The sequence below is a fragment of the Pinus tabuliformis genome, chromosome 4_1, assembly GCF_031772625.1.
Source record: "Pinus tabuliformis cultivar Carrire ecotype Pingquan chromosome 4_1, CPIR1, whole genome shotgun sequence".
Taxonomy (NCBI): Eukaryota; Viridiplantae; Streptophyta; class Pinopsida; order Pinales; family Pinaceae; genus Pinus; species Pinus tabuliformis.
In genome coordinates this window covers 300,320,434-300,335,534 of record NC_142303.1, presented here as the reverse complement: position 1 = coordinate 300,335,534, position 15,101 = coordinate 300,320,434, and the positions used below count along the sequence as shown (strand labels likewise).

At 32.4% G+C, this 15,101-nt stretch overlaps 1 protein-coding gene across 1 annotated transcript; it reads right to left on the bottom strand.

The window, feature by feature from the left end:
• Positions 1–13,787: 13,787 nt before the first annotated feature.
• Positions 13,788–14,714, bottom strand: LOC149175480 (uncharacterized). The gene is made up of 2 exons (XM_089422851.1): positions 14,479–14,714; positions 13,788–14,133 (listed from the first exon to the last, which is right to left on the bottom strand). Exons 1-2 carry the CDS (start codon positions 14,712–14,714, stop codon positions 13,917–13,919), a joined length of 453 nt encoding a protein of 150 aa, XP_089278977.1. The 3' UTR covers positions 13,788–13,916.
• Between the last annotated feature and the right edge of the window lie 387 nt (positions 14,715–15,101).

The window sequence follows — 15,101 nt, the reverse complement described above, 5'->3', positions numbered from 1 at the left end:
CACTATTATAATATAATATTATAGCTCTAAGTGCGGGGAATACTTCAGATCTAAGGTTTGGTGAAGACTCTGTGATTTTTCCTACTATGCATTTGCACTATTGCCGTATATTATGAGTTGATTATGGAGAGGAGAAGTATTTTTAGTTTTGAAAGAGAAGCTTGTTTCGCACTACTGTTGACAATTTCTCCAAGGAGTTGAAGCTGCTTAAGAACTGCAAATTCTTGTAGTGAAATGTTGGTATGATTTTAATTAATTTTCATTTCCTGTGCACTATTGTCTAGAAAGTAAATTAATCATTTTTTTATCAGATTTTTTGCAACTGATTTTAATTCTTGTTATAAGTAGTGTATCACATTCTGATATTGAACATTATTGTCATATCACATTCTGATATTGAACATTATTGTCATATCAATTGTTTATACTATTGAAGTTCTGTAAGAGTTATCTCTAGAGAACAAAACATAATTAGAATTAATATGAGTTCATTGAGATAGGAATGTGTTAAGTAATAATTATTTATTGTTTGAATACATTCTGATTTTGTTTTATGAACTACTTCTTTAACTAATGAAAATCATATAACAAATTCAAATCATATAAACAGTCCTCTTCCCCTGATTAGTTAGTTTATCTGCTCTTGAATAGAGAGAGGGTTATCCTTTTCCAAATTCAAGGTAGGATTAGTTTTACTTGCATCTTAAAGTAAATCTACATTTAGATTTAATTTTGCATTCTAGAAATCCTCTCGTATAGGGACAAAACTTAGTTGTGGTTTGGTTGAGTTGTAGAGTTAGCTTAATGATCACTTTCTTGCAAGAGCTCTGCTAGAGGGTGGATCTGATTTCTCTATTTCTATTGGCAAGTAATAGACATGCTATAAGCTATCAGAGAGGGAGAGAGGGTAATTGGACCCATTTGACCTAGTTGGAACCACTACATCAAACAGATAAGAGCTTAGTTGGGGCTCTGACTGGTGGTCTCCCTTACATGTTCAAAATGTCATTTTTGACCATCAACAATACCTTATTAGGCCTCGTTTCCAAGACCCAATTTTTTCTTATGTTTACTCCATACATTTTGCTTAAGCAGTGGGTGTTAGTGTTTCTTTTCCAATACTTATTTTTTCAATGGACAAAGAGTCAAAGCATGGAGCTAGGTTACACTTTTTGGCAATGGAAAAAAAGATTTGAGCACGTTTAGGTGAAAAAACAAGGATTGATTAAGCATTTTAAGGGCTCGATTGATCCATTTTTGAGTTCTTGACTGAAATCCTTGAGCGCAGAAAAAGAAGCTCAATCAAGGGTTTAAAACAAAACCTTGATTAAGCATTAAGACTCGATCAAGCTCTAATGCTCGATCGAGCTTTAGGGCTCGATCCAGCATTAGAGATCGATCAAGCCCTTATTTTCTATTAAAGTGTGTGGCCATATAGATTGAACGACCCCCTAGCTAATGACGTAAATGGCTTTATTGAACTATTTGAATTTGAAATTCAAGTGCTCGATCGAGCTTCTCAGGTCCTAAAAGCTAGAATTTTAGCACCCCTTCTACAAATTTTTCTACAACACCATTTTGTACCCTAGCAGACTTAGGAAAAAATTTGTCCTTAGGTGGTGGAGTTGATCATGTTAGATTCTTGAAAGAATCTTCTATCCAATGACAAATGAACTAGGCATTTTCAAATTCATATGATATTTTTCATATAATTTCTTTTAAACATAATGCTTGAATTTTTTTTCAGACAATTTTAAAGAGGTTGAATAAAAAATCAATAACATAAAATATACATAACTAAATAATTCCAAAAAATACCACTATCTTTGATTAAGAGTCCTCTTTAAAAGGGAACTTTTGGTTTTTTAATATCTATTTAAATAGTTGAAAAAACCTTTATCCGAACAAATGTTTATTCAAAATACAATTGAAATATCACTTCAAAAAATAATAAAAAATATAATTTTGCATAAAAAAATATGAGAAACTTAGTTATCTTTGTGTAGATCATGCTTATATATATATATATATATATATATATATATATATATATATATATATATATATATATGACTAAGTTATGCTACATGAACACACACATTAGACTAAGTTATGCTACATGAACGCAGACATACCTGTTAAGATGTGCAAAAATTTGCAAGAACACGCATTGCATTTAATGGAAAATTGAGAGATTATAAGACATTATTTTTTTTGAAAAAATATCATTAGAACAACAACATAATCTCCACATATTTTCATTTTACTTTGAATCAAAATTCACAATATTTATATGAATTATAATTCTCCACATATTGTTTTTTAACTTTGAATCAAAATTCACAATATTTATATAAATTTTGAAAGCTTCAATTCTATAAAAAATAAATAAAATATTGAGTAAAATTAACATAACTATATCTAATTAATAATAAACTTGTTCCATTATTATAAATAATCCATATGTTTATATATTCCATACATATCAATAATATCAAATATTTTTATTATTAACCATTAATCAATAATTATTTTTTGATTTGACTTTGTTTAATGATTCTAAATGGTCAAATTTTAACAATATTTCTGAAGTCACAGATTTATTTAATTACGTAATTGGCTATTAATGAATGATTTTATTTTTGTGGTTTGCCTACGTAAAAATTGAATGATTAAATGTTCGATTTTTAGGATTAAAATTTGCAATTCCTTAAAAAGATCAATTTCTTTTAAAACTGTAGCTTTACACATTCCATAAAAAGATCAATTTTATCTGTTCTTAAAACGGTAACGGTACTTTGACAAGCAGACCCAAAATTAAAAACCACCAAGCAATTAACTATTTTTACCGTTTGTTTATGGTTAGTAAAAATTTATCAATCTTAAAAATAAATTTTATGATGATGATGATGATGATGATGGTTAACGTCCGCTGAGACCAAATAATGATCTATCGGACCTAAAAAGACAAATTATTTATTTTGATTTAAGATTTTATTCCTATGCTCAAAAAGCTTGGAGAGAAGCCTCCCGAGTTCACTATAATTTTGGCATTGTAAAAGGCTAGGAAGGTCAGTATTGTAACAAAGGTTGTGAAATTGAGATCTAATGTGGTTGTATGCAGGGCACTCTAAGAGGAAGTGGTTTTCATCCTCGATGCTCCTATTCTCACAAATATGGCAGATCCTTTCCACCCATGGCGTTTTAGGAACTGCCCAACGGCCAGTTTCACTATGGAGCTCATGAGAATTCGTTCTAATCTTTGCTATATTAATTTTCTTCTTTGAGCTAGTTAAAATAGAGAGATACTTTTGATCTTCAAGGGTGGGGTTGATGACCTTCTTATAATAACTTAATTTTCTTTTAGACGCTAAATCTTTCTCACACCACAATTTTTCTTTGAACTTAGAAGTAACGATATCTTTAATGTTATTTATGTTTTGCAAAGCATCATTCTCATTGATCTCCCAATAGTTTAACCAGGCCCTTGTGTCCTTATGCATTCCTCGGTTAAGCCTTAGGTGGTTTTGGCTGGAATTTAAAGCTAGCTTAGGAAGTCTATGATTGTCTATGTTATTGAGCTTGTGCTTGTACAACAGAAACCTGAGCATAGCCAGGCTCTCAATAGGAGAAAGACCTGCTTCTATAAGGAGAATAGGATAGGGTGTATTACTTTTAATTTTTAGGTTATAAGTTATAAAACGCTTATGGATTTGCTCAATCTTTCTCCATGATTCTCTGGAGATGCTGCAGCCCCAAACCTCACAGCCATATAAGATAACAGGAGTGACTAAAGTTTCAAAGAGGAACTTCTTTTTATCCCACATTACCAGGTTCGCTGTTTTACAATTATTTTCAAGACCAAAATAAGCTTTCCATCCCCCATTGATCCTTTTCTCAATACTATGGTTCCAGTTGAGCTTGTGATGGATATCAATTCCTAGGTATTTGTAAGAGTACACTTCCTCCAAGTTATTGTTGTCATACATAAAATTAGCGCAAGTGTCCCTCTTGGATTTGATAATCATAACTTTTGTTTTGTCAGTGTTAACAGTCGTACCCATGGTAGAGCAGAAATCCTTAAGAAGCTTGAGTTGCTTATCAAGATCAGAAGGGCACCTTGCCAAAAGAACAATATCGTCAGCATAGAGAAGAAGGATAACGACTATCCCAGCTAAGATTGTGCCACCACATCCTACTTCTTCTAAATAACCTTCGAGCTTATCGATGTAAATGCCAAATAGGGTAGTGTATATTCATTCTGCTCATATTCTAATAACGAAAGAAATTGATTTTTTTGGGTTTAGTATAATTTTTTCAGAATAATGTATTTAAATAATAAAAATCTATAATTTCCGCGAAAATTGTATTACCAAATCCCACTCAAAAAGACCTAAATTTGTAAGTAAAATTAAAAAAATAAAATAATAAATTAGTTAAATTGCACGGTAAAAAAACTACCATTCTTGTATTCGAGATAAATATATAATCAAACCATTCAAAAATAAAATTCAGATATTCGAGATAAATTATATATAAGGATTCGCTACGATTCCAGATTCAAACATGGACATTAAGAAAAAAACCAGCAGATTCTAAATTCTCAGATTTAACCTTCAGTTGACGAGTAAATAAAATAACTTAATCGGAATTCATTTCAAATAAATATCTCGTTCCAAATAAAATAAATCAGGAAAAATCATTCTTAACAGAATTTCAATAATAATAATAATAAATGAAAATCCATGTCAAACTCGGTCTCCAATGATGAATAAAAGGGCAGCCTGACAAAGATACATCTCTAACTTAAACAATCACAAAGATAATATGTAAATCTTATTCCTGAAGATTGAGATTTCAGGAATATCAATCTTCATTGCAATGCAGGAATGCATCCTCCCACATTCAAACTACAAGTAACTAGATTTGTGTTCTTCACATGATACGAATTATTTTACCACTTTGCTGAAGATTGAAATTTTTCACAATGGGTAAAAGATTGTAAGAATTTTGTGAGAAAAAGACAACTTATTAACTTCCTAATGACGTGTTTAACTTGTAGCCAATCATTGAAAGAGAGAATGAGTCTGAGAATGAAAAACTCAAGAATCTATTCTAGACCACTATGGATGAAAAAATCAAGAAAGTTGATGGTCTAGGGATGACCATGGTATTTTTTTAAGAGTTTAGAGATGAATTTGAGATTAAGGAAGAAGACCTCCTTGATTATTTGGAGGAGGAAGTTAAGGACCTTCTTATTTAGAAAATGTTGTTTTAAGGGAGAAAAATTCAAGCTTTAGGAAAGAATTGTCCAACAAGTTAATGAAGTAGACTATTTAAAAGCCTTAGTGGAGGCACTTTTTGAAGTAACTACCTTAAATAGATAACAATAGACTCATGAATATTAGGCTTTGCAAGAAAATTACAATGCTTTGTTACTACAATTTATTGAGAAGAACGAGATTATTTAGGGTTTGCATCAATGCAAATAGAACCTTGAACCACAAGTTAATCGATTACATTGAACACAAGAGTTGTACCTATTTCTTCTCTCACTATTGGTGATCTTGATTGCAGCCATGATGTTGATATATGTGTCTCATCACATGTTTTTGTTGATATATGTGTCTCATCACATGCTTTTGTTTCACCTAGTTTTGAAAAAACACAATACTGAACAAAATGGGATATACTAGAGGAGGACTTTGGAAGAATGGACAAGGCATTGTTATTCCTATTAACACCGAAGTGCAGAAATCAAGAGCTAGTCTTGGATAAGATGCTCCTACTAACTCAGTGTCTACCTCCAGTCCTAATGAATCTAGGAAATTGTCATTTGTTGAAAGTGGAATTCAAACTGAGTTGCTAGAAAAACAACCAACTGTTGACTCTATTGCACAAATTGATGAGATCATTGATAATGTCATTGAAGTGAATCTAGGAAATTGTCATTTGTTGATGGTGGAATTCAAACTGAGTTGCTAGAAGAGCAACCACCTGTTAACTCTATTGAACAAATTGATGAGATCACTAATAATGTCATTGAAGATGATTATGTCACTGTATTGGGATTTGAGTCTCCAAAACATACAAATGGGCCACATCGACACCCTCACACTAATAAGAGGAGTTTACCTAGAAACGAAAAAAACTTGGTAGCTATATCATCATTTTGTTGTAAACATTGTGAAAGGTTGAATCATGGACCAATATCAACCATTACGATTGATTTTGAAAGGATGATGGATGGTTGTGGACTCATTTGAACATGTGTTTGAAAATTTCGTTTGAAAATTTCATATCACTATGTATCATTGACTGTGCAATCATACAACGTTCTTTTTAAATGATATTGATTGCCTTAGAAATGGTCCACTGAGGATTGAAATGACAGTCAATTAGAGTTTTCGTTTGGTTTGTTTATTGATAGAGCTTCGATTCATGTTGCTACCTAAGTGGTGTTTCATGGGGGGAAGTTTGATGATGAGAGAGACTACTTCTTGTTGCTTTGTTGTCCATTCAATTAATTTACTTCCTTGTTGTTTTGTTGTTGACTTCCTTATAGTATCTTGTGCCATTGTTCAGACTCTTTCAAGAGTATTGTTATATTGAGTTTTGATTAGCTTTTGTAGTTACAACAAATTAAGGGGAGAAGATAGGTTATATAATCTCTTTTTTCTCCAAGCCAAGATTACAAGTTTGTCATACTTGTTGTTTGGACCTTTCAATGTCTCTACACTTAATTTTACATTCATTGGTTGATGGTGGTTGTTTCTATTTGAAGTCTTTGTTCTATTCTTTACCAATTGATTTTTTTTTATTTATTTTTTTAAATCTTTTATGAGGTGGTTATCAATGATTTCCTTTCTTGTGCCCCACAACATCTATTGCAGAGGTCAACCAAGCTCATTGACCCTTCATGTCTCCTCTTCAAAGTTTTGGTACTACCTGGTTGGATATTTTAGCGTCCACATGGCTCATGTTCTTGCCATTTAATAGATCAATGTGAGATATACACCTTCAACTTCTTTGTATATCTGAGTATTGCCATCCTTCTCTCTTTTGGAGAGGAGTTTTTTTTTTCACTACAATTTTTCTCATTTTCTGTGCTTATGAGAGATTGTACTTGGGTACCTTATTAGGCATTGTTGCAAGGACCCAATTTTTTTAATGTTTACTATGCACATTTTTCTTAAGTGGTAGGGGTTAATGTTGGTCTTTTCCAACACACATTTCTCGAATGAACTAACTATCATGAATTATAAGTTCATGTAGGGTTTCTTATGACCCAGTTGTCATAACTATCTTTAACTAAAAATGGGTCTCTTCTATTATTGAGCTGAGAGTGGATTTTCAACAAGATATTGTAATGTTTAACATTTTGACTTGTTAAATAATAATAATAATAATAATAATAATAGACATTTTAGAATTTTTGGATTTCTATGGTTTTTCCCGTGGTATTCTTAATCCATAGTTTTTCCCATGGTATTTTTGGTTTTTCCAATGATATTTTTTTCTAATGTATTCTATCTAGATCTACCAAGATCAAATCTCTTTTCACTCTAAAAGACATTTGCATGTTAAGAGATTTGATGCCTTAAAATATGTTTGCATGTTAAGAGATTTGATGCCCTCTCAATGCTTGGTTATATATAGTGGATATATTTGTGTATTCAAGACATAAGTAATATCAAACACTTTTACATTTGAAAATTAATCAATGACTTGTTTTTTGATTTGGTTTTGGAAGAGTTTAATGAGTCTAAGTTGGAAATTAAATTAGGCGTAGCCTAAGTTATAGATGATACAATTTCAAGTAAAAATGCTATTTTGTTGTTGTTAAAATACGTTTTTGAATGCATAAATATATTCAACACCCTAAAAAAATGAGGAGAACTCCATAGAACCGTACAATTTCAAGCAAGAATGTGATTTTTGGCTGTTTAAAATGCATTTTTGAATGCATAAATTGATTCAACACCCTAAAAACCCTAAATGTGATTTTTTGTTGTTTAAAATACATTTTTAAATGCATAAATTGATTCAGCACCCTAAAAATCTCTAGTACATTCTGAACAAATTAAACAACTTAACTCAAGTTTTTAAAAATCTTTGTTGGATTTTGGTTAAAATTAACCAAAAAAATGTCCTTGAAAAGACCATTTGTGTATAAATTAGTCTACCCCTTATCACTGCCTGAGAAAAAATGTCATGAAAAAGACCATTTCCTCTATAAGTTAGACTAAATCAATAAATTACATAGTTAACCATTAATAAATTACATAACTTTTGTGATTTAGCTTTGCAAAAATTGAGTAAATTTTAAAATTGTGGAAGTTATTAAATTACATAGTTAACCATTAATAAATGATATAACTTTTGTGATTTAGCTCGCAAAAATTGAATAATTTTAAAATTGTGGACTTGTAACAGTTATTCCATAAAAAATCATTTCTTTGTGATTTAACTTTGTAAAAATTGAATAACTAGTTGTTTTTAAGTGTTATTTTTGAAAAGTTTTTAGGTAATATGTTTAAAATCTGGTAGGTATTCATTGAAATCACAAGTTTGATGGGTGAACTCTCCACAATCCCTCATGGTTTTTCAACTGTTGAATTGTAATACACCCCGGTAACCTGTTGAATTGTAATACACCCCGGTAACCTCGCATGTAAAAGATAGGGAGTTAGAATTTTTATACAAATTACCACAAGTAATTATCCAATTCACAACTCCATATAAGGTTCGTTAGTACATAAAGTAAATATAGTAGAGAACAATAAGACACATAACCCTTAACAACCACTGTGGTAGTGTAATAACATAAACTGCATCCACCTTGCATCCATTTCATGTTTTCCTTAACCATATTCATTAATCTCTTACTTGGGCATTATGAGTATCGCAACCAGTAAAGAATCATCTTCATCAAGTATTCAACATCATCAAATTGACACAAAAGGCAATCACACCATTGAACACCGATGTACCCTGGAAACCCCGTAGGGTGAAAACCAGCAAACGTTTAATCTTATTATTAAACGCTCGTGAGGGTTTTCACCCCTCACTCAATGGCTTATAAGGGATTCCATCCCTTAACCATTGTTATTAAAATCATTACAATGAATTATCATTAAGCTGTCACATAACTAGCTAAAAGCTAATACAATTTCCATGTAATCTTCCACTTACATACCGCCACATGCAACATTCCTTGTGGCATAATTGTTCTAGCAATGGACAATACTGCAGCTTGAACTCATCTGCATGGACGAATAATCCTTTTCCTGCCATAATGTTAAACATCACTTTCCTTTGGCACCAACCGCCATCGTTTCCTGTCAATGTAGTTGTCAACAAGCTTTGGCAACAATATTAGATACATTATTAATCATTCATTAAGCAACCTCTAAAAGCAATCCTTTAACATCTACTCATCTGCATGAGCAAGCATGACATACTAATTAACTAATACATATATTCAAGTAAATTCTTGTTCTACTTGTCACAAAGCTTATTCACACTAATGCATATTTCTCTCTAAGAGATCTAACCATTAGTTTTACAAGTCCATATTTCCCTTTAAAACATATAACACATTAGTTATGTTTAAATACAGGTAATAAACTATTGTTTCTGCGCCTTTGCACATGCGTTCCTTTCACATAGTTATTTTTCAAGAAATTAACATAGTTTTTCTAACATATAAAGAACACATCTCCATAACACAATCACTGTTCTTTGAGCATCCATTAGCTTATCTTAATATCCCTTCTTTAATATATGCAATGCATATCCCCTTCTTTAGAACTCTACCATTATTTCATGTAAGCAATTACTTACTTCTTTCTTGAAGGAAGTCATCATAACCCCATTTCTCTATCTTCCTATAAGTAAGTTTCTCATGCTTTTCCTTTCAAGAAACTATTAAAGATACCCTATATTTATGAATAAAAATCAAGAAACCATAACAAGGTGAATCTAACCTCTTATGCGCCAAAATCAAGAAGTCGTTCCTACTCATACATAAAGTATGCATACCTTTCCTAAAAAGAACCTAATGCGGTTATTGAAGGGCTTTGTATCGAGAATTCAAGCTATACATAACGAACAGAGTTTGGTGCTGGCCGAGACCACATTTCAAACTTAAAATTCATAACCATTTCCAACGCAAATATTCCTTTAAATTCTGAACAGTTCCAACATACTGTTCATGCAAGATTAGACAAAGCGCTGAGCATTTACATCACATGTTTATTTCCAGGAAGACTATCGAATGACCCAAACCCAGATCTGTAAATACTTATAACAGAAATCAAGTCGATTCAAGCAGATAAAGTTTCCTACTGCGTGCCAAAATATCCATATCAAATAACACAGCAATAGATAGTTACAAATCTGGAAAACCCGGAACAAAACTTACGAGAACTATCTTCTCAGAATGCAATATTGTAATATAATAACATGCACATATTTTAATTCAAGAGAATCGAGCAAGATACTTATCTTTTTCCTGGCAGCCTCCACACCGCATGATCCCGATGTCAAAACCGCTCTTCGGTCTTTCTCTTCATTCTGTTACACCACCACGGAGCTCGACGAGGGCCTCACAGGTGAGAAATCACGTACAGAGGGTCCAAAACGATGGTTGAAGTGCAAAGCATTTCCATAAGTACCAATCGTTTCCTCCTCCGGCTCCGTCTTGATATTTTCCCTTTCAAAATTTTATTCCATGCACCGTAGCTGGCAAATATTTATGACTGTCTTCAGGTGGACGTTGCGCATGCACTGGCTCTTGCCCCTGTTCGTCTTGCGCAGTCTCCTTTCCGTTACCAGGCATTTTCCCCAAAAGTTAACCATGGAGCAGATATTCTTCCCTTGGTTTCCGTGGCCACTACTGCTCTGCCTCGATGTCAGCCATTGACGAATGGAAGAAATTTGCGAGCAAACCTTGTAAATATTCCAGCCATTTCTCCGAGAAGCCATCCCGCCGTTGGAGAGCGCCCTCAAACCTAGCCTCATCGCAGGAATTCCCATCGGACGTGGAGCTTGAGGGGAAGGTGGTTACCTCAACCATCTCTCCAGAAGCCTAACCGTCAGATCCATACTCTACGATCGCACGGGGAGAAACTATACAAATGTCAAAGGGACGAGAAGCTTCCCCTCGTTCAGTTCCATGGAAATCAAGAATCGGTTCAATAACTGATTCGTAAGTTTTGTAACTTAGAATTACTTTTACTCAGGGTTAGTTACAATAGGGATATTACATGAATCCATATATGCAATAAAAAACCAGTGTAAACAGCACAAATCAAGATTTCACCACAATTTATTTTGGACCAAATTTTACAAAAAATTCCAAAAAATAACACTTATTAAAATTGTGTTCTTTTAACATTAAAATCTACCATGGTATAAAATTTATTTTTTTATTTTTTTATATGCAATTGTATGAAATTTTGTTATTTGTTTTTTAATATTATCAGCACTGTTCCATTAGGTAAATATAAAAACATTATACATCATGGATTATGGATATAGTCAAAAGCTAATCTCGGCCAGTAGCCCCAGATCCAAAAAGAAAAAGATGCATCCAATATTTTTTTACTAACGGGAGAAAAGCAAATTTATCGGTTTTTATAACGCAACGGTAATTTGAGCTTTACTGAGGAGTCCCAAAATTAAAAACCGCTGCGTAATTGCCCTTTTACTACGTAAAAACTACATATTGACAGGTCCCAAAATTAAAAACCACCAAGTCATTATCTTTTTCCTATGTAAAATCTACATATTTTGGTCAAATAAAAAAGGTAAAATGTTCTGCTTAAGTTTTAAAAAAAAGGCCAGTCTGTATTATCTAATCAATCATTCAAATAATAATATAAAGATCCGCTACGATTCCAGATTCAGACCTATAAGAAAGCCAGGAGATTCAAAATTCTCATATGTAACCTTCATTGGACGAGTAAATAAAATAACCTAATCACAATTTATCTCAAATATCTCGTTCCAAATAAAATAAAAATAAAATAAAGAAAATATCATGAAGTTTAAATAAGCTTCTGCTTGGCTAAAAGCTCGTCTTCCTCGGACGTAAGGAAACAGTTTAACGGCCCAAGACCCAGAGGCATCTGGCAGGAGTGATGAGCCTGCTCCCTTACGGACCACCAGCGGGTTATTTCAGGTGGCGTGGTTTTCCTATCTAACTATGATGAGTCAAACCGACATTCGCGGATAGCAGCCAGAGATGGCTGTCCTCACTGTTGGTTTTGACACCTGAGTTGATAGGTTTTTCCACCTAGGTGAAAAAAAAAAAATAATAAAAATAAAAAATATATTTCAAATTGGTGTTTTTTTTAATTTGAATTAGTGAGTATTCATTTTTTTGAAAAAGGCATTTTAACAATATATTTATTTATTATTAATTTAAAAATTAATTAAAAATGGTGGTATCTAATTATTATATATTTTTGAAATTTTTATTAAATTTTAATTTTTGTTTAAAATGGGTTTTTGATTTTATATGCCGATTCAACATTTTGAAAAACCCCTAAAACCCTCAAATTGTAAAGAGCTCACACCTGAAAATTATTATTCCGACAAATCACTATCAAATTCAAAGCAAATTGAACTTAAAAATACTCAAAAACACTTTTTAAAAAAAATGTAAAAAATAATAAATAGTAAAAATAAACCAACAAAAATCATAACTCAAAAACGAACCAACAAAGACATGAAACTTCTATGCTCAATTCTTTGCACCCATAAAACTTCTATGCTCAATTCTTTGCACCCATATTCAGAGATAAAATGAATAAAAGATAGAATAGAGATAACATGAATGAATGATAATAAAATATGTAAAAAAAATCACATTTATATATATATATTTATTTATTTTTAATACTTAAAAAAACTTATCATAACTAGATTACCAAACCAATAATTAACCAACTAACCATTAACCTCCAACTAAAGTTTTTGTCAAATTTTATTTTTATTGTTTAAAATCGGTTTTTGATTTTATATACAGATTTAGCATTTTGAAAAACTCTTAAAAAACTCAAATTGTGAAGAATTCACAGATGAAAATTGCTATTCCAATAAATCACTATCAAATTCAAAGCAAATTGAACTAAAAAATACCCAAAAACACTGTTTAAAAAAAATCTAAAACAGATAATAAATAGTAAAAATAAATCAACAAAAATCATAACTGAAAAATGAACCAACCAAGACATGAAACATCTATGCTCGATTCTTTGTGCTCAGATTCAAAGATAAAATGAATAAAAGATAGAATAGAGATAACATAAATGTATGATAAAATAAATATGTAAAAAAAATCACATTAATATTTTTTTTTAATATTGAAATTTTTTTATGGAGTTGTCTATAATGCGACTTTTTGGAGATTCCGGTGACGGAATCCGGCGGAAGAAATTGAGGTTAAATCTTGATTTGTTGCAGTTAAAATGGTTTTTTAACTGCATATTTGGATTCAGCACCCTGAAAAACCCATGGGACGCCTTGATTGTGCAGAAACTAGCTATCAAACTTGCGATTCCAATAAATTGCTGCCGGATTTTGACCGGAAAAACTAACCGGAAAGGCTTCCAAAAAGTCTCATTATAGACAACTACATTTTTTATCATAACTAGATTATCAAACCAATAATTAACTAACTAACCGAATACCTCCAAATCTTAGACAGTTAAATTGTTTGCTTGCTTCTGTAAAACTAAGACCAAATCACACTAATATATTTATTCATATGGAGAGCGTTTACAGTTACATGGGCTGCCCATCAGAGTGAAATCTCAGAAGATATCCCTCACCCCATCTTCAACTGGTCTACTTCCAGCTGGCTATCACTGATGTTAATAAGCTATTCTTATAATATCAGATATTATCTACTGTTTGGAGGAGAGAAGCTTCTGCCTCACCTCGGCAATGTCCGTCTCGCCAAAGTGATTCTCTGGAATCCAGTCCCCGGTGGCAGGATCCCTTATCCAGAACACCCTTCTCTTATTATTTTCTCCGCCTCCGCCTACCTGGCTAACTTCCTGACACTCCCGGGTCGCCCTTCCGCCTGATGCCATCGCTTCGGCCTCCGCTGCCGTATGTTGGCTGCAAAATACAAAGAACAGAAAACATTTAAACATTTAAAGATCATTTCTCTGTGGCGCTGCACTCTGTAAAACCAGAGAACTACCTGCCTAATCTCACCAAACAAAGATTTTGTCGAAAATATCATGATGCAATATATATTTCTTTTCTTTTTGCCATTTCTGGATTATTCATATTGAAATTTTTTAGTCCACATTTCTAGTGGCTCATTTTCAGGACAGATATCGCAAGAAATATCTGATGGTGAATAATCAAAAAGGAAAAGCAAAATTTCTCTTTTCACATCAACTTCATCTGCTCTGAGATACTTCCTTTTTCTATCTCAGAGATTATGGAAGTGCATACCGAGCATAAGTCGGCAGAGAAAATATTTTTTGCACAGATAGAAGCCGCCTCGCCATGAAAACAGGACCAAAACAATTGAGAAATTGCGCAGAAAGGACAGCCAATAGAGAATTGGAGGTAGTGGGGATGGAACAGCAACAGGGGAAATGAATGCGCCAAGCTTCCTCTTCACCAACTAGAGTGAGAAATTCCTTGCCTCCACGCCCTCTTTTAAACTGAACTCTGGCCACACCCATTCTCTAAATGGTCAAAAGTAACACGACTACATCTAGATTGCTGCTAGTCATTACCATCGATTAATCTTTGAGTTTTGTGTTTAATTTGTGAATTGGAATTATGCAAATCATTAATCTTCAGGTTTTGCTTTTAATTTGTGAATTAGGATTATGCAGACTTTGGAGTAAGAATTAAAATTTTCTCCACTTACGACATACGACATAATAGATATTTACAAAGTACAACATTGTAATTGTGAATTTTTTTAGTTTTTAATTCACAGTGAAAAAAAAATAATTTGATATCTATTTATAATTTTATTAGCGTTTTGTGAAATATGATTCACACATTGAACCATTAGCGACTTTATTTCACAAGTGCAGACTTAGATATGTCTCAAGGTACAT